Source organism: Zingiber officinale, chromosome 8B (assembly GCF_018446385.1).
Source record: "Zingiber officinale cultivar Zhangliang chromosome 8B, Zo_v1.1, whole genome shotgun sequence".
Classification (NCBI taxonomy): Eukaryota; Viridiplantae; Streptophyta; class Magnoliopsida; order Zingiberales; family Zingiberaceae; genus Zingiber; species Zingiber officinale.
The window spans coordinates 31,359,858-31,385,754 of record NC_056001.1 but is presented as its reverse complement, the minus strand read 5'-3'; the positions used below and the strand labels follow the sequence as shown (position 1 = coordinate 31,385,754).

The 25,897-nt window shown below is 40.6% G+C and overlaps 2 protein-coding genes across 2 annotated transcripts; one reads left to right on the top strand and one right to left on the bottom strand.

The window, feature by feature from the left end:
• Window positions 1-596: 596 nt before the first annotated feature.
• Window positions 597-1,193, bottom strand: LOC122013642. The gene is made up of 2 exons (XM_042569890.1): window positions 1,143-1,193; window positions 597-1,052 (listed from the first exon to the last, which is right to left on the bottom strand). Exons 1-2 carry the CDS (start codon window positions 1,191-1,193, stop codon window positions 597-599), a joined length of 507 nt encoding a protein of 168 aa, XP_042425824.1.
• A 7,992-nt stretch (window positions 1,194-9,185) lies between these two features.
• On the top strand, window positions 9,186-13,108 carry LOC122014272 (probable disease resistance protein At4g27220). The gene is made up of 3 exons (XM_042570461.1): window positions 9,186-9,229; window positions 9,498-12,751; window positions 12,929-13,108. The coding sequence occupies exons 2-3, from the start codon at window positions 9,501-9,503 to the stop codon at window positions 12,951-12,953; spliced, it is 3,276 nt and encodes a 1,091-aa protein (XP_042426395.1). The 5' UTR covers window positions 9,186-9,229; window positions 9,498-9,500; the 3' UTR covers window positions 12,954-13,108.
• Window positions 13,109-25,897: the final 12,789 nt, after the last annotated feature.

The window sequence follows — 25,897 nt, the reverse complement described above, 5'->3', positions numbered from 1 at the left end:
ACCAGCTTCAGATATTTTATCCCCCCCGGTCGGGGTCGAGCGATCGTTACCGATCTCGGACCAGTCTTATCGGATCTTCTATCTCCCCCGTTCGGGGTCGAGCTGTCTCGAAGACCGTCTTGAAGATCCTGTCTTAAAGACTGTCGAGCGGCGACATTAAACTCCGACCTTAGAAAATCGTCTAGTAGATACGCTAAAACCAAAGTCTAGCGACAATTATAAACCCCGAAGGTATGATCCTAAATATTTCAATAACACTAGTACAAGCGCCACAACTGATCAGAACTACACAACCAAAAACTTCAAACGGATACCATACGAAGAGGGCACAAAAGGACTTCATTAATAAACACTGTCGAATTACATTCAAGGATCACAAAAAACACTCTTTACCGACCCCTCGCTCACTCAATATACTCAAAGGCCTCTTCAAGGATGGACTCGAGGAGCTGGACTCGGTTGACATCATTGTCGGACAGGGTTTCAGAAATATGGTCGTTCTGCCTGAGCTAGAGAAGAGTAGCATCGATCACCAGCTCAAACGAGCGGACAATCCGGTCGGTCGCCTTCTCCAGAAATTGGTCCGAGCACAGGTATTATTGCTTTAAGACAGCAATGCGACCCGGCTCGGCCTCCTGATAGGTTTTCAGGGTGGCACACGAAGCCTTTAACTCCTCTTCAAGGCGCTTCACTTGGCCTTGAAGTTCAACCTCCCTAGCCGAACGACTCTCCCGTTCGACCACCAGGAAGTCCTCCGCCTTCTTCAGATCCTCGGCCAGCTGCCGGGCCTCCTTATTTTTTTCCTCCAGATCGACGATGGCCCATAGTTTCCTTGTGGAAGCCAGATTGAATTTTCGATTGTAAGTCTTTAGCTGTGCCTCGATCTGGCCCAGCCTACTGGCCTGCTCGGCCAATTTTTGCTGCTCCGTCGCCAGGAGTAGTTGAGCCCTCTTTAGCTTGGCCTTCAGACGGGCGGCCGGCGGTCCTTGGGACGAGGAGGCCTCCCCGAAAATTTTGAGCCTCTTCAGCTCATCCTCCACTTGGGCAAGCCGCTGTCACATAGCGATATTTTCCACCCAGAACTGCAAGCAAAGATTAGTGCCGAGCAGAGGTAACTTATAAATTGATTTACAAATACTAACCCCAGTGGACATCTCCAGATGGTTGTCAGCCAGCGTGCTCGGAGGTTTCATGGCCGTTCACACCCTTGCCTCCTCCCAGATGTGGGCGAGCCGGCCCCAGATGTAGACTTAATGCTGAGGAGAACTGGGCTGGTCACCTAGTGCAAGAAGATCCTCAGTAGGCAGGCGAAGGGTAGCAGTGATGGATCGTTTCCCGCCCAGCGCCGATTGAGTTGAAGCAGACAGGTCGGACGCTTGAGCAGGGCGGACTGGAAGGATGGCTGATCGAGTTATCTTCCGCTTAGCTGGAGGAAGGGAGGTGATTGGCTGAATGAGGAGCGGCTCCTGTAGCTCCGCCATGGACGGAGTCTGATCGGAGGTGGTAGCCTCCACTGTTGCGGGAGCTTGGGATGGGACGCCTCCACCCACAGAAGCTTGGACAGCTGAAGTGGCAGATCGGGATGGCGCGTCCGGTCGGCGTCTTTTATGGGAGAGCGGCACCTCATCGTCTGAAGACCCCGAACCCTCAGCAGGAATGACGGGTGGCACGCCACGAACCAATCCTGGATCGGTCGCCCCTCCTACACTGGGTATCCGCTCAACGGTCTCATCGTCCGCGGTTGCTGTTTCCCTAGCTGTGCCTTCCTGCGAGCCAACAAGAGGTAGGCCGAGTCGCTCCATCTCCTTGGCAGCCGCTGCTTCGATTTCGGCCTGCTTGGCCTTCATTATACCAGCCGCCCGGGCACACATCATGATGTCGGCTATAAAAGATGAACAGAATCAGTTAGACCCAAAGGAAGAAAGTTAAGGAATTTCATACCTATACTGCTCGGGAGCTTCACTCAGTTCAGACTCAACCCAAACATGTACATCACGCCTTCTGACAACAACTTGTGGATGTTGAACTTTAGCCCGACCAGCATATTGGCAGCATGAAGGTAATCCGGTTGAGTTTTATATCTCTTCAGCTCGGGCGGGGATGGCAGGGCGGTCTGCCACTGAGTTCGGAAGTGGGGCCGCTTGGGAAGTCTTAAATAGAAAAAGTACTCCTTCCAGTGTTTGTTGGAGGAGGGCATCTTGTCGAAGAAGACCAGACCAATACGGGATTGGAATAGATAAGTGCCCAACTCGAACTGTTTGGGGTAGTAGAAGTAGTGAAAAACCCGAGGGGTCAGTGGGATGTTGTGCACTCGGAACAACACCACCACGCCGCACAGCAGGCGGAAGGAATTGGAGACGAGCTGGGCGAGCGGGATTTGAAAATAATTACAAACTTCAGTTATGACTGGATGGATGGGAAACCGGAGACCGGCCACGAATTGGTCTCGGAAGAAATAGATAGTGTCGATCGACGAACTGTGTGGCCAGTCGGATGATCCGGCCAGGATAATCTTGTGGTCGGATGGAATGTCAAAAGCGTTGATAAGGTATGCCGCGTCGCCCGCATCAAACCTGGTCTCCATGGTGGTATACCAGAGACCAGGGACGGGGTCGACTGGCTGGATGGAACTGGCCATGATCAGAAGACAAAGAAGCGGAAGGACTCGCTAAGGGAACTATCGGAAAAGCAGAAAACGAGATCGACAAAAGGTTCACCGGGCAAAATGGAGGAACGCCTGAGAGCGCTAAAGGGCGAGAAAGGAAAATGAAGGAGCAGAAGTGGAAGCTTACAGAAAAGGGGAGTGCCGGAGTAGAAAGTCGGAGATCGCTGGAGCAATGAACGCGGACAGTCACCGGAGCACACGAACAACGGAAACAACAGTGATGAAACAGAAGTCGGCGAAGTGGTCTTATAAAGATCAAGCCCAGCCGAGCGGAGCCGTCCGATCTAGGTCACGAAAATCGACGCATGCATCCAACCGTCGAATTTGAACCGCTGCACGTCACATCATCTCTGACGCATCGATCGTGTGGTGACGGCGGCGGCACCAGGTGGCATTCACCTACAGGGGCGCATTTAATGAGCTTCATTACTAGGCATGGTCGCGTGCTCGGTTTAATGACGGTGATTTGTGCGAATTCCGAGGATATCCGGATGACATCATCTTTGACCGCCCACGGACCAGGACCCGGAATGGTGAATTTTGCATAAGTACCGACACACATATCGCCGAACGGCGGAGTGAGGGCGGTCGGACCCTCTACAGTAGCACAACCAAGCGACCGGCGGAGCACTAGACTAATTTCATCCAATCAGTCGGACCTCCGACCTCCTTCAACTAGACTTGAAGGGAAGACATGTGATCCGGTAATAAGTAGGGGTGATGACACATGGAACGTCAACGGTCAATGGTCAACGCCGTGAGTATCCGGCCGAGTGGACGTATGTGTGTCTGATTCTGCATTATAGCTCGGCCTGATGTCGAGCTTCCGACGCTAAGAAAACTCAAGCATGACTAGCAAGGAGGAATGAGGGCCGAGCGGCCTCCCCGCTCGGTCGACCGAGGAGCGCAGCTCCGGCCCTGCAATTATGGTTTCTTCGCTTGGCGAGACAGAACTGAGACAATAGGATGATTGGCCGAGCGGACATCTCGCTCGGTCCGACCCTAGTGATGCAATAGGATGCATAGCCGAGCGAACATCCCGCTCGGTCCGACCCTAGTGTCGCCTGAAAGGCACTAGCTGAACGATCCCTCCGCTCGACCCAATAGAGGACAAAGGAAGCAGTTGATGATATTTTCTTGGGGAGCAGTGTCGCCGACAGGTGGTATGATCGGCAGCATGGTCAAAAAGAGAATCGTACGGAGAAAGCTTCTATTGTCTCGTCAGGGATATACTCATGCTATTGAGATATGGCGTCAGACACGCTTTTCTGACACGTCTATTCTAGGCATGCTTTGAGGAGCGTGCATGCCTCGGGGATCGTGCACGCGCATCTGGGGAGCCCTATATAAGAACCCCCAGACTTCGACAGAGGTATGCTCACTTTTTTACTGTAGCTACAGTTCTCGTTTCACCTTTGCTCTACTTCTTTCTGCCGGAGATCTTACTTGAGCGTCGGAGGGCCATCGCCGGGGAACCCCTCCCTGGTTCGGCGTTTTGCTTGCAGGTCCACGTCGGTAGGAGATCTTCACGTGTAGAGTCTTCGGCCAGTTAACGGGAGCGCCATATCCTCAGTATCCATCGACTCAGTTTTTGGACAGGAATAATTATTATTATTAATTCAAGTGTTGAGATTTTACTTGATTAATCTGGGTCCTAGAGATAAAAACGTCGTTCTCTTTTGATTTGTGCGTTGGATGAATTTGAAGCACATCTTATACACATTTAAAAGTAGTTCTCTATAAAATTTATTCAATTTGAAATTTAATTTTTGCTCTTCTTATTATTCTTCTAAGTAAACCACTCTTATCTTTAATATAACTTGTGTGGGTTATTTGATCAAGAACTTATAAGCTCAATTGTATCTTTTAAAATGATTGTTTAATTTTTTAATTAAAATTTCAAGTTGATTTAGTTAAAAATAAATAAATAAATTAGAATGGGAAGAATCTTGATTTGCAACTCTATAACCACGAGATTCCCAAGCAACCATCTACCTCATACTTACATATAAGGGCATCCACAATGAGAGCTCCTTTTGGAGCTCCCACTACAGATATGACAATAGAAAGAAGCTCCCTCCCATAATGGGAGGAAGCTTTTTCCCCATTTGGGAAGGAGCGGCTCCATACCCATGGAGCCGCTCTTTCACCTTTTTTTTTTAAATTTTTTTAATTAAAATAAGTTTTTTTAATTTAAATATAATATTAGAAATATTTTTTAAATTAGGAAAGAGATATATATGGTGTGGAGGTTTAAAAAATGTGGGACTCATGAAAGAGTTATTAAAAGGTTTTTTATAATGGAAAGATATGTAAGATTTTTTACTTTTGATGTGACACGGATATGACAACGAAAGAACTCTCCACGAGGTCCAACGACTGTGGATGCTCTAAGTCCTTAGAGAATTAATCACTCTCATATTCAACCATATAAATTGAAAACAGACTTTCTATTTATTTGGATTCAATTTATAGAATACATTAGTCTTAATACATTGAAATACAATTTAATTTAATTACCCATGTGATAATTATTTTAAAATTTTAATGAAAGTGAGATAGAGATAATAATTTGTTTAATGAGTTTAAATGTTAGGATCGTGCAGAAATTTATTTATTTTATAAAAATAGTTAAGGTTAAAAATTAAAAGTATATTTATGTTTACAAACATAAAAAAGAAAAACACAATAGGTTTCTTTCCCTCTCCTAAGTCCTAACTCTCACCAGACTAAATAAACTCTTGATTCATGATCCCTATCAATATTTAGAGAAATTATTTTAAAATTTTAATTTTCATTACTTTTAATGCATTTCCATTTTTGGACCTAAACATCTCTAATTTACTTTAGGACAACACCAATAGCATCCTTACACTCTCCTTATTTATTCATACTAAAGTTTTAAGATTTCAAAAGCATCTAAATTCTAAACCATCAATAAGCTCATTAATGAATCTAGATAAGTTTCATGACCCCTATCAATTTAGATAAATTATTTAAAAAATTCAGTCTTCTTTATTTTTGACCCATATTCATGAGTTTTGGTCACAACTGATAAATGCCTTTGAAATCTTGAAACTTTGGCATGGACAAGTTAAAAAGAGTATAAGAAAACTATTAGTGTTGTCTTAAAGGTGTCTAAGTCTAGATATCACACTATGCCAAAAGTAAAGAAGGCTTAAACAATTTCTCTAAATGATAGAAGTCACAAATCAAGAGTTTTTAGCATGGTGAGACTCAAAAGAATAAAAAAACTTATTGGATAAAATTTGGACTAAAATTAACTTATATAGGTTTATCAATGTGTTTTGATCAAAACTTATTAATGATTTAAATACTTTTAAAATCTTAAAACTTTAGTATAGACAAAATAAGGAAAGTGTATGAAAGTTATTAGTATTGTCCTATAGTAAAGCAGAGGAGATGTATAGGTCTAGATATGATAAAAATAAAAAAAAAAGGTTGATTTTTTAAAAATATTTTCTATAATTTGATAGGTTATGAATCAAATTTTTTTTTAGCATGGTGAGACTAAGGAGAGTGAAAAGGATATAAGATTTGGTTTGGACTTAAAGCTAACTTATCTAACTCCATCAATAACTTTTGATCAAATTAAAATTCATTGATGACTTAAATACTTTTGAAATCTTAAAACTTTAGCGTGATAAAATTAGAAGAGTGCAAGAAAATTATTAGTGTTGTCTTAAAGTAAATTAAAGGTAAATAGATCCAGATATGAACTATGCCAAAGGTAAAGAAAATTGAATTTTTTAAATAATTTCTTTAAATTGATGAAAAGGCTATGAATCAAAGTTTTTGAGCATGATGAGACTCAAGAGACTAAAAAGAAACTTATTAGATAAAGTTTAAACAAACTGACTTGTTTAGATCCATTAATGGGTTTGATCAAGAGTCATTGATAAATTAGAGGCTTTTGTAAAATTTTAAACTTTAGTATGGATAAGATTAGGAGAAACTATTGGCATATTCTCTTTCTCTATATATATCGAGATATGAAACTATGCCAAAAGTAAATAATACTAAATTTTTTAAATATAATTTTCTAAAATTGATAGAGATCACGAATCAAGAGTTTTTGAGCCTGATAAAACTCATGATAGTCAAATCTCTTAATAGTTCATTTTTAGAGAACCAACTTAGTACTGCTTTGACAAAAAACACAATCAAAATGGTGTTGTTTTGACGAAAGTAACACCAGCTGGTAGTAATATTTTGAACAACACCAAAATATTTTTTATATTTATTTTTTCTAAAAAAATAAAATTAATAATAGATTTAATCTTTTTAAAGTTCTTTTATAATTTACAATTTTTTTATCAAAATTCTAAAATAAAAATAAGTATATATATATATATATATATATATATATATAAATTTAGAGGACCATTATGAATATAGTGACGTAAGTTTAGAATAAAATTGAGCATCGATAACTTTTAGTCAAAACTCTTTAATGGATTTAAAAAATTTAAAAAATTATATAAATAAATTAAAGAGATTATTCATAACTAATTATATTAATTTGACATAAATTTTAAAATCATAATGTTTAATAAAATAACTAGGTTTTTATTTTATTAACTTTATTTCATTTTCTTTATTTTTTAATTAGATATTAAAAATTTAAAAATATTTTTAAAAAATATTTTTTAATTTTTTTTATTAAATCTTCAGAAAAAAAGATAAATGTATGAGATCATGTAATTTAAAAAAAAAAATAATTCTTCATGTCTTTGATGAAATAATTAAATCTATTTAATTTGGTTTGATTTTAATAAATAATAATAATTTTTTATTTTACTCTAGTGTGTAGATTGAGTAAAGAAAGGAATTTAAGGTAGAAAAAAAATCTTTGAAGACAAGGAAGAGAGAAAAAAAAATTTAAGAAGAAAAGTTATGTGGTCGGACTTGCGGCCGCGGAGGGTTAAGCAAGGTCACAAGGCAATCGAACATGACTTCGAGGTTAAGCAAGGTCACAAGGCAATCGAACATGACTTCGATCAGGTGGCCACTAGAAGCGGTGGGAAAAATGCCACGACCGGTTGATTCATTTCTCAAAAAATTTAAATTAACTTATATTTAAAAAATACTTGACTAAAGCATTCAGTCGTATTATTTTTATTAGAAAATATCATGACTTAAAATATTTAATATTAAATTTTAAAAATAAAAAAATATAATAATAAAAAATAAATTAAATTGTAGAATATGATGGAGTGAGGTCGTTAAATTAAAATTAGATTGGGAGTAAATTAAATGTCTAAATTCAATGGGTAAGTATGGAGATAAAGATTAGGTTGGTTTAAAGTAGGATTGGTTTAAAGTTTATTTGACCAAGTTATGATTTGGTCAAATCTCTTTTGTTTTCTTTCCACTTTTCTCATACATACAGTAACCCCCGCTGTGTCATAAGCCACTGTCATATTTTCACTCATTTCTCTCTTTTATTTTTCCCTTTCTCTTCTTCCTCATTTCCTTCTTTTTCTTCATTTCTCTAACTGAAATGCAATATCAACTGCTGCCTCTTCTAGCAACAAGACTAACTCTCGTATCTTATTTCTCTTATCGTGTTTTCTAAGACTTTATTAGTACTACAAGAATAACTGTTGTCTTCTTCTTCCTCATATACTGTGCCTTGCTCTCTTTGTGTTGTTACCAAACTCACCGAAATTAATTGATGTTACTAACGAAAAAGGTAAAACTATCTACTTTTATTTCTTCCTTCCTATCTTCTCTTTTATGTTTTTCTCAAAAGCAATAGTTTTTTTTTTCAGTGAGCACCGCTTTACAAGTAACTCTTTTTCTTTTGTCCAACTACAACACAACAGCAAAAAAAAAAAAAAAAAAAAAAAAAAAGTAAATTGTCCTTTATATTTTTCATTTTTCATTAATTGAATGAGAAAGGTAAAATATAAATTTTATTTTATTAAGATGATAATTAGAATGATTATTTAGATCAGAATGAATATCTCATATATATGAATACATTAATATTATAATAAAGTGAGATCATAAATGATTTTTTGAATTTGAGTTATAGATAAATTTTAGAAATTGACATATCTTTATTTCAACTAGAACAAAAGGTTATAGTTAAATTTTTTGAATTTAAGTTTACTTTCAACTCCTTAAATCCAAAATTTAAATTTTAGATGGTAAAAATTAACCTATACTAATATTTAGAATTTTCAAAGATTTAGCCACTAGTTGAAAATCTTGGATAGGCCGCTAGCTACGAGTAGGAAGGAAGGAAAATTCATTTTTTTTTCAATTCATACGAATAAAAATATATTTAAAAAGTGATTCTTAAAAAAAAAGTTCGTTCCGTGTTTATTATTTTGTAATAGTTAAGGAGTACTCCATTCTTTTCGGCACTAATTAATAGACGAAAAGAATATCGAATAATTAACGAAGAGGGAACGTGCAAGTGGCCGACAAGTATCAAATGCCTTCACATCGGTCCTTTTCTGATTTCATCATCTTATTTATCTCCGTATTTTTTTTTCTGATTTCATCTTGCTCACCATCATTGGCATTGCCGAGGTACGCTCCTCAACTTCTTTTTTGGACGTTTGTTACTTTCTCAAGTGATCTATATGTGGCATAGTCTGGATATGGGAGGGATAGGTTCTTCTTCATGTATTTGTTGAAATTTCACATTTTGGAACCATTAAAAATAGAATGAAACCTAAAGGACTCTTACGTGAAAGTATGAAAGTTTCGGTTCTTTAACATTGCATTGTTTGATTATCATTTTTTTTTTTTATTTCTGAACTACCAAATATACCCTGTAAATTTACTTCCTGCGCAGATCATGGTTGTTCCTTGTTTCAGTAACTCTTGTGGAGGAATGGAATCAGAAATTGGGAATGTGATTGTGAAGTACTTTTGGAACAAATTAAAGACCCACGTATGTTATTTTATATATTCCAAAGAAAAATTTGAGAAACTCAAAGAACATTTCGATATTTTAAAGGCCATCAGGGATGACACACAACAAAAAATGGAGGCAGCTGAAAGGAACAATGAAGTTATCAGTGATGAAGTTAATTTGTGGCTAAATAATGTGCTTGAACTGGAGGGGAAATTTAATAATATCGAGAACAACTTCAACAGGATGGTAAGGGATGAGAAATGTTACATGCCTAGTTTGGTGCCTCGTTATAAGGTCGGAAGGGAGGCTACCAAGAAAAGGGCTGAAGCATTAGAACTACTAGATCGAAAGAACTTCCAAGCTTTTTCTCATACTCTTGATCCATCAACTCTTAATTATCCATCGAACAAAGACTTTGTGAGCTTTGGCGCCACCAAAGAGGCAATGCGAAAGGTTATTGATGCACTGAATGATGATAAAGTGAATTTGATTGGAATATATGGCATGGGTGGTGTAGGCAAAACTGTATTGATGGAAGAAATAGGCAGAAAGATGAAGGAAGCAGAAACATTTGATGTGGTAATAGATGTGGTTGTGTCACAGAATCCAAACATAGCTCAGATCCAACGCTGCATTGCTGATGCGCTGGGCATGCGTGAATCCTCAAATAAGATGTTGGCCACTAGGTTGGAGAAGGAGAAGAAAGTTTTGATAATGCTAGATGATGTTTGGGCAAGGCTGGAGCTAGTTACGGAAGTTGGGATTCCATACCAAGAACACAAGGGTTGTAAAGTGATGCTCACCTCCCGCAAAGCTGAAACATGCAATGTAATGGAAACTGATGTCTCAGTGGAAGTTGCCACCTTGTCTGAAGAAGATTCATGGCAACTTTTCAGAATGAGGGCGGGGCAAGTTGCTGAGTCTGATGGCATAGAACCGGTTGCAAGAAAGGTAGCACAAGAATGTTGTGGTTTGCCGCTGGCAATTGCTGTAGTGGGAAGAGCGTTACGATCTTACAAGGATGCCAGTGCTTGGGAAGATGCCTTATCCCAACTCAAGCAATCCGTTCCTGGAAACATGGAAGAGGTAGAGGAAAAATTGTTCAAACCACTAGAGCTAAGTTATCAAAATCTGAAGACTGCTGAACTAAAACAGTTGTTTCTCTACTGCTGTTTGTTCCGCGAGGACTATGATATCAGTGAGGATGAAATAACTCGATATGCAGTGGGAGAGAATTTATTGAGTAATCTCTCCACTTTAGAGAATGTACGTGGCAGAGTGCATTTTTTGCTCCAGAAACTGAAACTTTCATGTTTAGTGCTTGATAGTAAGAAAGCCGGGTGTGTGAAGCTTCATGATGTGGTGCGAGATGTAGCTGTATATATTGGCTTCAAGGACAACAACCATTTTCTTGTTAAAGCTGGACTTGGCCTTATAGATTGGCCGAAGTATGAGAACTTGGCAGATTGCAAGAGAATTTCACTCTCGAATAATTTCTTGCAAGAAATTCCTGAAAAACCAAATTGCCCCAAACTAATTCTGTTGTTGCTGAATATTAACCCAATTACTAGTGTGCCAGACAATTTCTTTGAAAACATGGTCTCACTAAATGTTCTCGATTTAAGTAATACAGACATTACTTCTTTACCTTCCTCATTGATATGCTTAAAAGGTCTAGGAACTCTCCGTTTAGATAGATGTAAACAGCTGAACGATATAAATGTTGTCGGGGAACTAAAGACACTCGTAATACTTACCTTGCAGGAATGTAGAGGTATTAGTGCGTTACCGGAAACAGTATATGGTCTGGTTAAGCTAAAGCTTTTGGACTTGTCGAATTGCACATTGCTGCAGATACCCAGAAATTTGGTACCAAAGTTAACTCAACTCGAAGAACTTTACTTGAGAGGCTACAATGTGACTGAAGCACTACTAGTTGAGGTTGCATCTTTGAAAAAGTTGGTCAGGGTTGAGTTGTATGTCAAGTATGCCCGAGATTTTTCTGAACAAATTATTCCTGACAATGCTTACAAAGCCTTGCGCCACTTCATTATATATAATGAGCCAGATTGGTTTTCACTGGCTTCTAAAAACCAGAGAGACTTTTTTGTAAAACAAGCAAGTCAGTCGATGATCAGTTGGGGTAAGCCTTTTCTCAAGAGAGCCGAAGCATTGAGGCTTGATAGTTGCCAATGGAATTTCACAGATCTGATACCCTTAGAGAGCATGTCTTGCTTTGCCAATCTGCAGTCTTTGCTCATTGTGAACTGCCATCAAATCCAATGTCTTCTACGGTCAACTGATGATACTCCATCGAATGCATTTGGTGAGCTCATGAAGCTAACCCTTTTGGACATGGAGAATCTGGAACAGATTTGTCCTGGCCAGCTTCCTGCTCATTCACTCAAAAAATTAAGAACACTTGAATTAAGAAGGTGCAGAAACATTGTTGACATTTTGCCACAAGACTTGCTTCAGAGAGTGCATCCAAGTCTAGTAGAGCTTCTTCTTGAAGGATGTCCCGGGCCAGATGTACTGCTAAATTTCGAAGGGCTTGGGCATGATTCTGTTATCTTTCCGAAATTGCAAATGATACGACTATCTCAGATATCGGATGTTATCAGTTTCTGCACTGGAGTTGTTCCTCCTGGAAGCTTGCATAACCTCACTACTTTTGAAGTTGTTAATTGTAAAAAGTTATTGAATCTGTTCTCCCAGATATTGGAGGCAACTCATTCACGACTACTACCATCTGAAACTTTTAAGAAACTGAAGCAACTACAGATAATGGGATGCCCATGCCTCAAACATGTTTTCTTGCCAAGCATTGCAAATGAGCTTCAAAGCCTAGAAAGACTGGAGATAAAAAATAACGACTTCCTCGAGACTATCATCACCGACGAAGAAGGCTGTGATTTGAAGAAGGGGGCTTTCCCCATGCTCAAACAACTGTTGTTCATCAAATTGCCTAGTCTAAGATATTTCTTCGAAGGAGAACCGGCAAAAACCTTGGATTGGCCGTCATTGGAGTACATCCACCTCAGTGACTGTTTGAACCTAGCAAGACTGCCCATTGGACATGAGAGTGCACAGAAGCTGAAGAAGGTGCACGTTGTAAGACTTGACGATGTCAACTGGTTCAAAACATTGATATGGGAAGACAATATAACCAAGTCACGCTTTGACATCATGTAAGAGTCTCCGAATCATTTTACTTGAACAGATCTACTAATCATTTTTATCATTTCAATATGATAGAACTTGAAAAAAAAGGAAAATATTCAGTATCAAGATCTAGTTTTGACCCTTAATGAACTTTGAATCATATATTGTTCCATCATACTGATGCTGTCTGTAACTTGATGCAGTCAATCTATCAATGAAGTCAAGTAGGCTCCAACTTTGAAGGATGGATTTTTTTGAGGTGTGATGATTCTGCTTGCTCTCTTACAAGATTCAGCAGCCGTTTAAATCTCTAGATTTGTGTTTTTAAATTGGGTGGGTGTGAACTAGAAGACATTATCTAATCGAACAATTCAATAATAATCATAAGGTATTTCTCTTGTTCGTTCCATTTTGTGCTTTATGCTTCATGTAGCATTGATTGTAAGATATTTCTCTTGTTGTTCCACTTTGGGCATGTTTTTGATTAAGTTTCATGTATGCCCCCGGGGCTATGGTGCAGTGGAAGAGCATTCAATTGTCACCCAGACACCCACAGTTCAATTCCTAGATACGACGTATTTATAGGGAATTTTCCTCCAAATCGGATGCGCAACCAATGGATGTTGGGCTTCTAAGTCACTCGTCATGAGTGCTTCCCGATTTACCTTGGCGGTCGATGGGAAACTTCCATGGGGCCGGATCAATCACCTTAGATTCAACGTTATCTGACCTGGTTAATCATTTTTTAATCAAGTTTTATGTAAATTCATGTTTGTAAGATCTATCTAGACCCGACGACGATTTGGAATCGACGGTTTGAAATCGACGGTTCGATGGTTTGGAGCTGATGCTTCGACGGTTCAAAGTCAACGGTTCGACGGTTCGGAATCGACTGTCCGACGGTTTAGAACCGACTCTTCGATAGTTCAGAACTGACTGTTTGACTGTTCGGAATCAACAGTTCGACGATTCCTGACAAGTTTACCCTTAGCCTTAATTGTCAAGGATGGTTACGGTTTGACCGCTAACCTTAACTGTCCATGACAATTACGGTTCATGGTTCGGAACCACTAATTCATAATTTGTCATGGTTCAAGATTATTATTATTTTAACAAATTTAAAAATTATAAATTTTAAAAAAAATATAATAAATGACTTGCACTTATTTAAGTTGTCTATATATCCCTTATAATTTTAGAGGAGTATTCTGAACCATAGAAGTATTGCCATAAGTTCTTCTTTATTACTCAACGGTTATAACCATCAATTTATTGGTTGGAATTACTTTTACTCATTTTCTCTAACTTTTAAATCACACTACTATAAATGAACGGTTATGGAATTAAAAAAATTATGTACTCTCTTACTATTTTTTTTGTATATCAAAAGAAATTATTGATTAATTATCAAATAATTAACTATCACATGTGAACATCAATATATTATAGGCTAATTGGTTAGGATACTTGATTGTCACCCAAGAGACTTGAGTTTAATCATGACAACATAATTTCCCACCAAAAAATGAAAAAAAAATAAAAAATATATATATAGAAATTATAAAAAAATAAATTTGGATTACGAATTAGACAGATTTAGGGCTTATAACTTTTATGGAACCGTAATGAAGCATGTTTTTGAATTTATTGTCTTTGGAGAATTATTGTCTTTGGAGATTCCTTTCCACCAAGACATTGTGGAAGGACTGATGATTTAAAGTTATGGTTTATTAATTTTTTCCTAAGAATACAACTTATATTTATTTTTCTAAAATTTAATTACACAAAAGATGTATACCTCTAAATCTCTTGTGCTCACTTCTACTGTTTATTTGAGAAAAAAATTCTTTAGAGATTTTTTTCTTCTCAATCTGCAGGCCAACCCAGTCCCGTTGAGGGCCCAAGCGGGTCGGCCCACTTCAACTTGTCTTTAAATGAGTTGATATAATTTCAACCCAACCTCTTAAATTATTTGGAGGGATGGACTAAACGGATGGGTCCAATTCAAATTTTCGGCTCTAGTCAATAGATAACAGTCCCATTGACCCGGTTACGGGCCCAGATCGAGTTGAATTCTGACCTAACCTGTGGTTGCCTCTAGATCACCTCCTCGCTGATTGCTGGCTGTTGACATGGACACTTCCTCCAAGGATGAAAACTAACTTGTGTGAAGTAACACATGTTAAAGAGGGTCAGAATTGTCTTGCAAATTCTCTACGATGCTTAAGTCAATCTTTGGCGATGGGAGCTGATGAGCAAAATCCACAAGTGCACTGTTGTCGTGAAATAATAAAATATTGACCACTGGGACTGTCAATAGAGTATCAATCCAAATCACCGAGTATATTATTTAAATCAATCGAGATTGAGAAAATCAAGTGGGAGAGAAATTAAACTAAGAAAGAGGGGTGGGGGGAACTAATTTGAGGAAGCAATTTTAAGACTTTGGTTTCACCACGATGATCATTGACACTCTAAATGTTATTCTCTTTTAACTTTGTGTTCAATAATTATGAAGGTGGTGTATCCCGAGGTATCTGGCATAGACTTTTGGAATAATACTGGTGAGCCTACCCAAATGCGGTGCCTATTTTCAAAGTAACCTTACTAAAATGAGCGCTTATTCATAGAGTCTTCTGTCACAATGTCACACAGTCCTCTAGTTGTTATTTCCTACTTTGTGATGTTTAATTGGGATAAACCCATAAAGCTACGTGACAGCCAATGATGCTCTTGTCAGATTTTAAACTACTTTTATGAACAACACCTTATGTCTCGGACTTTAGGGGTCGGAGAATTGGGTTCACCTCTCGGTCCTTTCCTACATCCCATGGGATATGAAAATGCACTAATCATATATGCATACTAAAGCCGGGTCATAAACTAAACATGTCATGCTATAAAAGAGATGAATAAATATAAAACAAGTGTCAACAATTCATCGAACTACCCTCTCATCCTAAAATTAAAATAATTACTCTATGAAGATGGAGTTACAACACAAAGACATGGAAAAGGGAATTCTGCAAATCAAAAAGAAAAGAGAGAGAAAGCTTAGTTGTCATGTGCGTCAGTGTCTTCGGATGAACTCCAAGCTTTAAGGACCGAATCTTGACGGCTCCTTACAAACAATGCACTCCTAAGGTTCCTTGTCACAAGGAAACCCCCTTAATAGGGAATGGGGAACCCTTTGATCCATCGCTACCATAACCAAGTACCCCTTGGTTCTTTTATAGTCTCTAAGAACACTAAAACTAACAAACTTTCCCAAAAAAAATTGGGGGCATTGTCCTAAAATACACAAAAAAAAAAAAAAAGAGGGGTGTCATCATCGTACCATGGTTGTATGGAAAACACATAGCTTGTCGACTGCTGGAAGTTTCCTTGGCGAGGAATAGTGAGAAGCATAGCTATGATTAAAAGCATGACCAACCCATGTTTCCTTTTGGAAGTCAAAATGTCGCTCTATTTCCTGCCTAGCTCTTCAAATGATGCACGAAAGTGTCAGATGACACAACCAGATCATGCATCATGCTGGAAAATCACGTTTCAAGGTTTTTTATCTCCATTTTATCTCTAAATTCACATTCTATCAACAAAAATCACTACAAGAAAAATGCTCATAGACAACGATTTTCTACCGCTATCTATGACAAAATAGACCGGTGTCTATGAAGGCGCTATAAAAGGTCTGCCATTTTAGACACCGATTTGTAACCGGTGTAGTATCATTTAACGACACCGGTTTCCGAATCGATTATTAATCGGTGTAGTATCACTTAACGACATCGTTTCAACAATGGTGTAAGACCTATGTAATATCTATTAATAACACTAGTTTTGGTAGAGATTTTTGACCGGTGTAATATTAACAACATCAATTCCAGTAATGGTGTAAAACTGATGTAATATCAATTAATGGCACCAGTTTTGACAACGGTGGAAGACCAATGTAATATCAGATAATGACACCAGTTTGAGCAACATTTAAAAATCAATGTAGTATTGGTTAACGACACCGATTTCAAAAGCAGTGAAAAGTCGATATTATCACATAATGACAACGTTTCAATAGTACAAAATTAAGTTAATATTATTAATTCACCAAGCAAATTACAAATAAAAATGTACCGATGTATCTAAACACACCAAGTCAATGCCATGTAACCAACACATAAATATTCTTCTTACAACATAAAAAGGTAATAGATATTATACACATCAAGTAGTATCCACAAATTACACATAAATATTCTTCTTACAACATAGGGTTAGAGATGATTCACGCTCCACGGCCGCTCGAGTTATCTTCCGTCCTTGTCCTCTAGATAGTAGGCTCTCGAGTGAAGCTTTTGCACGACCTTGTAGGTCCCACCCATGGGGCTTCGAGTTTGGTGATGTCGTCGACCGACTTTATTCTTTTTCACACCAGATCGCTGATCGGAAGGACATCAGGATCACCTTCCGATTGTAATCTACTTCATTCACTGTCAGCACGCCATTAGCCGAATGGTAGCCTTATCCCACGCCTCATCCACCAAATCAAACTCTATGAGTCTTCGCTTGCCATTCCCCTTATCGTAGAGCTGCACCCGATCGGATTCTACTCCGACTTCCAACGGGATTAACGCTTCACCACCGTACACCAGATAAAATGGTATTACGCTGGTCGCCTCCTTTGGAATTGTACAAAGGGCCCACAGGACGCTGGGGAGCTCATCGACCTAGTTGCCTCCTGCGTAGTCGAGCTGAGCTCGTAGACCTCTGAGGATCTCCCGATTGGTGACTTCCGCTTGACCATTGCTCTGGGGGTAAGCCACTGAGGTGAAGGCTTGGTAAAGGTCATAGCCCTTACACCACTCCCGGAGCCTCCGACCAGCAAAATGCCTCCCGTTATCTGAGATGAGCCATCGAGGGATGCCGAATCGGCACAAGATGTCCTGCCAGACGAATTTGATGACCATCTACTCCGTTATTTTTGCTAACGTTCGGTTTCCACCCATTTTAAAAAATAATCCACGACGATGAGCAGGAATCTTCGCTAAGTGGTCGCTATTGGAAACTGCCCAACGATGTCCATGCCCTATTGGTCAAACGGGCAAGATACCGTGAACACTTTTATTTCCTTGGTCAGTCGGTGCGGGATATTGTGATAATTTTAGCAAGACAGGCAAGTAGCCACTGTCTGAGTGGCGTTCTATTGAAGTGTGGGCCAAAAATATCCGGCCAGAAAGATCTTCCGGGCGAGTGAGCGGCCGCTCGGATGACTTTCGCAAGAGTCCTGGTGCACTTCTTGGAGGATGTACTCTATGTCTTCTGACCCAACACAATTGAGTAGTGGCCTCGAGAAAGCTTGTTTATAAAATTGGTCCCCGATCAACATAAATCGCCCAACCTTCTTTTTCAATAGATGAGCTGCTTCTTGATCCGATGGTGTGCTTTCCGATCGAAGGAATTCAATCAACGACATCCTCTAGTCATTTGGACAAACTATTCCCTCCATCTGATCGATGTGGGCTACCAATGAAACTTGCTCGATCGGCTAGCTTATCACGACCGGGGATGATGAACTAGCTAACTTAGCCAGCTCATCCGTTGCCTAGTTGTCTGATTGAGGGATCTTCTGTATAATGACTTCTTAGAAATTCACCTTCAGCTTCTCTAAGGCTTCTGCGTAGAGCTTGAGTCGGGAGCTGCTGATTTCGAACGTCCTAGATAGATGTTGAGCGGCTAACTGAGAGTCTGAGTGGATGAGGCTTTTTGTGGCTCCGACGTGTCGAGCTTCTTGTAGGTCGGTTATCAAGGTTTCGTATTTGACTTCATTATTTGTCGCCCAATAATTCAGCCGAATGGACAGCTGCATCCGGTCCTCCCAAGGTGAAATCAACAGAATGTCGATCCTGCTGCCTTGCCAAATGGACAAGCCGTCGACGTATATCTTCCAAGTTGCCTTTGGCTTGGTGTTTTGGACCTCTGTAACGAAATCCGCCAAGGCTTGAGCCCTAATCACCATCTTGGGCTAATATTGAATGTCAAACTCACTGAGCTCGGTTGTCCACTTGATCAGTCATCCAGATGCCTCTGATTTAGGAGAACTCTTTCTAGGGTGTTGTTGGTCATCACGATGATCGAATGAGCCAGGAAATACGGACAAGGTCTCCGAGCAGGTAACACCAATGCGTATGTTAATTTTTCAAGACAGGTGTAGCGGGACTCTGCGTCTTTCAATATATGACTCAAAAAGTACACAGGTTGTTGTTCGTGGCTATTCTACTTTACCAATACCGAACCAACTGCATACTCGGTGGATGACAGGTAGATCTAGAGTGGCTCGCTAGTGCTAGACTTGGCCAATACAAGTAAGGAGTTGAGATATTCCTTAAGCTCTTTTAGCGCCTTGTCACATTCTACGCCCCATTGAAATTTCGTCGCTCAGCACAGCACCTTGAAGAACGGATGACTCCAGTCAGATGACTTGGAGATGAACCTTGACAGCATGGTGATCAATTCAGTTAGCCGTTGGGCCTTCTTCAGGCTACTGGGCAGAGGCATATCTTGTAGCGCCTTCACCTTGCTTGGATTCGCCTCGATGTCCCGTTCAGTGACGATGTATCAGAGGAAGCAGCCATTCTTTGCGCCAAACAAACATTTGCTCGGGTTTAGCTTTATCCCGTATGCCCTTAAGGTTCAGCATGTTTCTTCAATATTTGCACAAAGATTAATAGCTCAGAGGGATTTTATTAATATGTCATCGACATATACCTCAATGTTACGGTCGATCTGCCGATGGAACATTTTATTCATCAGCCTCTGGTAGGTGGCGCCGACGTTTTTCAATCCGAACGACATCACGTTGTAGCAATATGTTTCATCGGCCATGATAAAGCTGATCTTCTCTTGATCCTCTTAGGCGAGCGACACTTGGTGGTACCCTTGGTGCACATCGAGCATGCAGATCAGCTTGCAGCCTAACGTAGAATCCACCATCTGATCGATCCTTGGTAACGGGTAGAAATCCTTCAGGCATGTCTTGTTCAAATCATGGAAGTTGATGTAGACCCTCTATTTGTTGCCCTGCTTTGAGACCATCACAACATTAGCGGGCCAGCTCGGGAATTGGACTTTCCGGATGTGTCCGACCTCCAACAATTTTTCGATCTCCGCCCGGATGATCAAGTTTTGCTCCACGCTGAAGTCCCACTTTTTCTGCTTCATGGGCCTAGCATTCAATCGGACGTCAAGCTCGTGCTGAGCCACGCTCGGTGAAATCCCTGGGAGCTCATGTGTCAACCAGACGAATACGTCATGATTTTGTCTGAGGTAGGGGACCTACTCTACCTTCTTCTCACATTCCAGGTCGGCGACGATGAAGGTGGTTGTCTCTAACCGGTTGTGGTGGATCTGAACCTCCTCTTTTTCGTCATAGATCAGCATAGGAGGTCTCTCTCTATAATCGCATTCACCTCCAAGTGAGGGTCTTTCCGAGTGGCCCTTGCTTCTAATTTGACCATCTCGGCGTAGCATCACCGAGCGACTAACTGGTCACCCTTGACTTCACCCACCTTGTCGTCCACTAGGAATTTGATCTTCTAGCAAAAGGTGGACACCACCGCTCGGAACTCATTGAGTGCTGGTCGGCCCAATATGACGTTGTAGGCCGATGGCGCGTCCACCACAATGAAATTGGTGGTCATTGTCCTCTTTAGAGGCTCCTCCCAGAGCGAGACGGCCAGACGGACTTGGCCGATCGGTAACACTTTGTTACCTGTGAATCCATAGAGTGGAGTCGTCATGGGCAGCAAATCACTCCGATCAATTTGCAGCTAATCAAACGCCTTCTTGAATATGATATTCACCAAACTCCCTGTGTCAACAAAAGTTCGGTGGATAACGTAGTGAGTGATTACTGCTCGGATGATTAGCGCATTGTCATGAGAGATCTCTACTCCCTCTAGGTCCCTCAAACCGAAGATGATTTCGGACCCTTCAACTCTCTCCTTACTGCAGCCCATGGCGTGAATCTTGAGTCACCGAGCGTGCGACTTCCTTGTCCGGTTGGAATCACTGTCGGTCGACCCACCAGCAATCATTCCTATTTTTCCCCGAGCGGCATTGCTCTTATTCTCCTCCTCTCCAACCGAAGGCCTGCCCCGCTCGGGGGAAGCTCGGGCGGGACTTGGGTTGTTCCTTCGCTGGGGCTAGTGGTGACGGGGCTCGGTCGTCGTCCTTTCTTCTTCCATTCGCCCGGCTGATCGATGCTTGTGTCTCTGATCAAGAGATAGTGACTGACGACGATACCCCCTTGGGGTCATCCTGTTGGATACTGGTGTCAGGTCATAGTAGTCCCAGGTGTTGTGTGTCGTTGACTAATGGAAGGAACAAAACATTAGCAATAATATTTTACCCTTTGCAGCCTTTGGGTGACTGGCTGCCACATGCTACACGGCATACGTCCTGGACTCATGGTGTGGCTGGGCTCCTCCCGATCGAGGCACCTTAAGGGATTGATGGCTACTTAGCTGTCACCATTCAGACGCTCCTGCGGGCTCGGCAGGCATCTCCCTTCTCCTTGCCGCTTGGGCTTCTTCCACGTTGATGTATTCGGTAGCCTTCTTTTGCAGGTGGCCGAATTCCCTTGGTGGCTTCCGGATGAGCGATCGGAAGAACTCTCCTTCGGTGAGCCCTTGGGTGAAGGTGTACACCAATACATCCGGGGAGACCGCTAGGATGTCCATGGCCACCTGATTGAAGCACTGGATGTAGACCCTCAATGCTTCTTTGGGCCCTTGCTTCAGTGAGAACAAATTCACGCTCGTCTTCTGGTGGCAACTGCTGCTAGCAAAGTGGTGAATGAATGCTATCCGGAAGTCCTTGAAGCTGTGGATTGATCCGTCTGACAACCTCTTGAGCCAACGCTGTGCTGATCCAGAGAGAGTGGTGAGGAAGACCCGACATTTAACTCCGTCGGTGTATTGATGAAGGGTGGCCACATTATCAAATTTGGTCAAGTGGTCGTTTGGGTCGGTGGTTCCGTTGTACTCTCCGATCGCCAGCGGAGTGTAGTGCCTTGATAGAGGGTCGTTCAGAATCTCCTCCAAAAACTGTTGATTGATCTACTCGGGCGAATGATCCTCCCTGAGTGCCTTCCCTTTTCTTGCATCCCGAACGGGCGCATCGTCTGAAGAAGACCCCCGGTCTTTGTCTGCTTAGTCCCGTTCCTCCGATGGGGTCCTGAACAATGCTCAGTGGAAGGGGATAGGCACATTGGACTATTCTCCATATGTGTCAGTCGACTTCTTGCTATTACCCTGAGTGGATACTCGGCCCGCTCGACCACGACCAGCGATTGATGTTGCGAGCTCCTGCGCTTGGCGTTCAACCAGCGCCTATTATTGTTGATGCTCCACTACCTTGGCTGCTCGAGCTTGTACCAGTATGTCGAGCTTCTCTTACGTCAGCATCACCGTTGTGAATCATCCAGTGTCTTCCATCTTCTCGTTGGGATATAGGTTACGTTCCTACAGACGACGCCAAAATGATCCTGTCCAAAAGCGGGAAGGTAGAAAACTGGGGATGTGGCGGCTTCGCTAACCGGTTGAAGATCTCGCTCCGCTATGCAAAACAAATAACGTCAGTACCGAGCCAGGGAAGAGGTCTCCGGCGTTGGCCCTCCGATGCTCAAGTCAGTCACCTGAATGTGGAGAAAAGTGGAGCAACTGTAGAACTATGCGCAAACAGTAGATAACGCGTACCTTTGCCGGTGATGGACTCCCCTTTATATAGAGCCCTGGTGGGCGACGCGCATGCTTCTCGAGACATGGGCACACTCTCTGATATGTCCTATGAAAGGACCTATCAGGAAAGCATCTCTAACAACATACCTTAACAGGGCATGCATATCCCTGACGAGATAGTAGAAGCTTTCACCGTACAATCCGCCTATCGACCATACCTCGTGTCAGCGACACTACCTCCCAAAAAGATATAGAGAGATACTACAGTGGTCCCGTTGCTTGGCCGAGCGGGGTATCCGCTCGACCAGGACTCTACTCCGTTCACGGCCAGGTCCCGTTACTTGGCCAAGCAGGGTAGCCGCTCGGCCGAGAGCCCTCCGCTCTGTCGACCTCAGTTGCTCTTCTGTGCTATGGTTGTGTAGCACATGCCTTCCCTTGTTCGGACGAGTTATCCGGTCTCCCTCGACGTCCTGCTACTCTGTATTGAGTATTAGCTGTCTTACGTATCATCCTGAGCCAGATGGATGGTCTGCTCGGACATGTCTCCCACAGGTCGAGCCCTGACTGACCCAACCGGCCATTGCAATTGTCCCGATCTGTTTGGCTCTTTAACACCTAAGCATTAACAATCTTGATTTTGACCTCTATCTTGACAATTGACCTTGTATCAGATAGGTCTCTCTCCATCGCTGTATCATTATTGATGCACTGAAATGATGATAAAGTGAATCTTATTGAAATATACTGCATGGGTGGTGTAGGCAAGACTATCTTCATGAAAGAAAAAGGCAGAAAGGTGAAGGAATTAGAAATGCTTGATGTAGTAATAGATGTGGTTGTGTACGAGGGTGAGCAATCAGCTGATGACCTCTAGTTCAGTTTAATAAGTTAAATTGATATCTTAGATCCTAAATCAAATGGAACTAACCAAATTAATTGATATATATTTTTTTAAAAGAATTTTCAAATTAGCCAAACCAAACTTCCTATTTTGATTTTTGATTGATTCGATCGGTTAATTTGGTTCGATCGTTATTTTGCTCAGCCCTAGTGGTGTCATAGAATCTGAAAATAGCCCAGATCCAATGCGGCATTGTTGATGTGCTGGACATACGTGAATCCTCAAATAAGATGTTGGTTACTAGGTTATAAGCAGGAGAATAAAGTTTTGATAATGCAATGATGCTTCGGCACGGCTGGAGCTGGTTAAGAAAGTTGGATTCCATACTAAGAACACAAGGGTCGTAAAGTCATACTTACCTCTAGCACGGCTGAACCATGCAATATCATGGACGCTGATGTTTCAGTGGAGGTTTAAAAGACAGATTAAAAAGGAGATAAATTACATTTTTTTTAGATGGATTTGTTTTGCAAAATATCATATTCATGTTTGTTTACATTGTACATATTGCCATAATAAACTTGGATAGTAGTTCGACGTATTATGATTCTTTATACGCATGAGGCATCATAAAATTTTAAATAATTTTTAAGTGTTACGAGAAGTTTAAACTTGATTATGTGATATAACTTAGAAGTATATATATATATATATATAGAATTTTTTTGAAAACTTTAAATTCATATTTTGAATTTTTTTTAAAAAAAAAATTAAATTCATTTCTAAAGACTAAACAGCAGGCTTTTAGCACGGTTGAATATCAATCTAAGGAATACTTTTAAACAAAATTTAATTTATATTATTTCACCAATAATGTATTTTACTTGTATGTTGCAAAATTTTAGCTTCTCATCATCATAATTTAATCAAAATAAAAAAAAATGTTGGTACGGAAAGCATTCGATAGTCGAACTTATATTTTGATTATGTTAAAGGGTTCAAAGTTAGGTTGTCTTGTTATCTAACAAGTTGAATGAATTTGTAGAAAAGTCCTAAGTGTACTTAGATAAAAGTTCTAGCTGCGGTTAAGCAGGTGAAAAATCGTATGAGGTGGTAACCCTAGGTCTTAAGGGGTGGTAACTCTAGGTGAGGAAAAGTCCTAGCTGCGGTTACGCAAAGAAAAAATACTAGGGGGATGTAACCCTAGGTCCTAGGGGTGGTAACCCTAGGTGAAAAGTCTTTGCGGGTCGAGAGCCTCGGGCAAAATCCTAGGGGATGGTAACTCTAGGTTAAAATTCTGGTGTCGCGAACCAGGTGGAAGATTGAACAGGTCATGGAGCGGACATCCAGCATGAAGATCGGAAGCTTCGGACGCTGAGCAAAAGTCCAGTTGGTTTGGAGGATCAACTAGCAACAGGTAAACTCTCTTGAGTGGAGTAGGTGAGGACGCGTTCCCCGGTGAGGGAACAGTAGGCGTCGACTCGACCTAGGATTTTCGGTTGGAAATTCAAAGTTGGAACCAGACAGTCTGAAGACTGTCAAATATTTTATTTATCATGTCTATATTGTGCTAAATTTGTTTTGTAGGGTATGGTTGATTTTTTGGACTAACATATTTTGCAGGATGCATGATTGCCTCAGATGAACATGTTGGAGTGTATACTAAAAGCATAGCTTTTGTAAACAATTATTTGAAATAAAAGAATCACATTGGTCAAAATCTACATTTATTTGTTAAATGTAATTGTTTAATTAATTTATATAAGTAGATAACATGGTGTATGGTGTCACACTCAGAAGATCATGTTGTGGGTTCTTTATAAATTATAAACAGTTGCTCATAACTAAGATGGAAAGGAACAAACCATCGGAATAGTCGTAGTGTAATTAAGTATTAGTTTATCTTGATTAATAAATTACACTGGTACACTCTAAGTGTATTGAGTAGGACCATTTAGGTAAGTTCTTTTTGTACTGACTTAATAAAAGAACTAAACCTTAGTTATTATGGAAGTGTGTGCTCTTAATCCTAATATAATAACAATCACATATATTTAATATTTATTTCTTTGACTTATCAAAGGGTGAGGTTTAGCTCGATAAATCAATATGCCTGATAAGTTGGGAAATGATATTACTTATAGCGTGTATTGTTGATTATAGAAGGAATCTGTGTCCTAGTTATCTAGGTTGAGAATGCCCCCAAGAGGAGCTCATAAGGATTGCCATGTTAAACCCTGCATGTGGACTTAGTCCGACATGACAATGAAGTTGAATGGTACTACTCTTGGAGCTAGATATTAATTAAGTGAGTTGTCAGTAACTTACTTAATTAGTGGACATTTGTTATCTTAAACACAGGGAGACTAATACACTCATGATAAGAAGGAGCTCATAATTTAATTTGGGATTGATGCGGTAGTGCGATAATAACTCTCTAGTGGAATGAGTTATTATCGATGAACTTGAGTTGTGTGTTCGGGGCAAGCATGGGATACTCAAGCTCATCGGAAGGCCAAAACCAATTTCTCCTCTAGGTCCCTATCGTAGCCTCATTAAAGCCTCAAGTTCATCCAAAGAAAGGCCCATCTTGGTGT

Excerpts from the sequence above, each read along its gene's own strand:
- LOC122013642 (XM_042569890.1), bottom strand. The coding sequence starts at position 1,193 with ATGAAACCTCCGAGCACGCTGGCTGACAACCATCTGGAGATGTCCACT. Across the intron at positions 1,053-1,142 it reads ATCTGGAGATGTCCACTGGG|CGGCTTGCCCAAGTGGAGGA; the intron begins GTTAGTATTTGT and ends GCTATGTGACAG.
- LOC122014272 (XM_042570461.1), top strand. The coding sequence starts at position 9,501 with ATGGTTGTTCCTTGTTTCAGTAACTCTTGTGGAGGAATGGAATCAGAA. Across the intron at positions 12,752-12,928 it reads AAGTCACGCTTTGACATCAT|TCAATCTATCAATGAAGTCA; the intron begins GTAAGAGTCTCC and ends AACTTGATGCAG.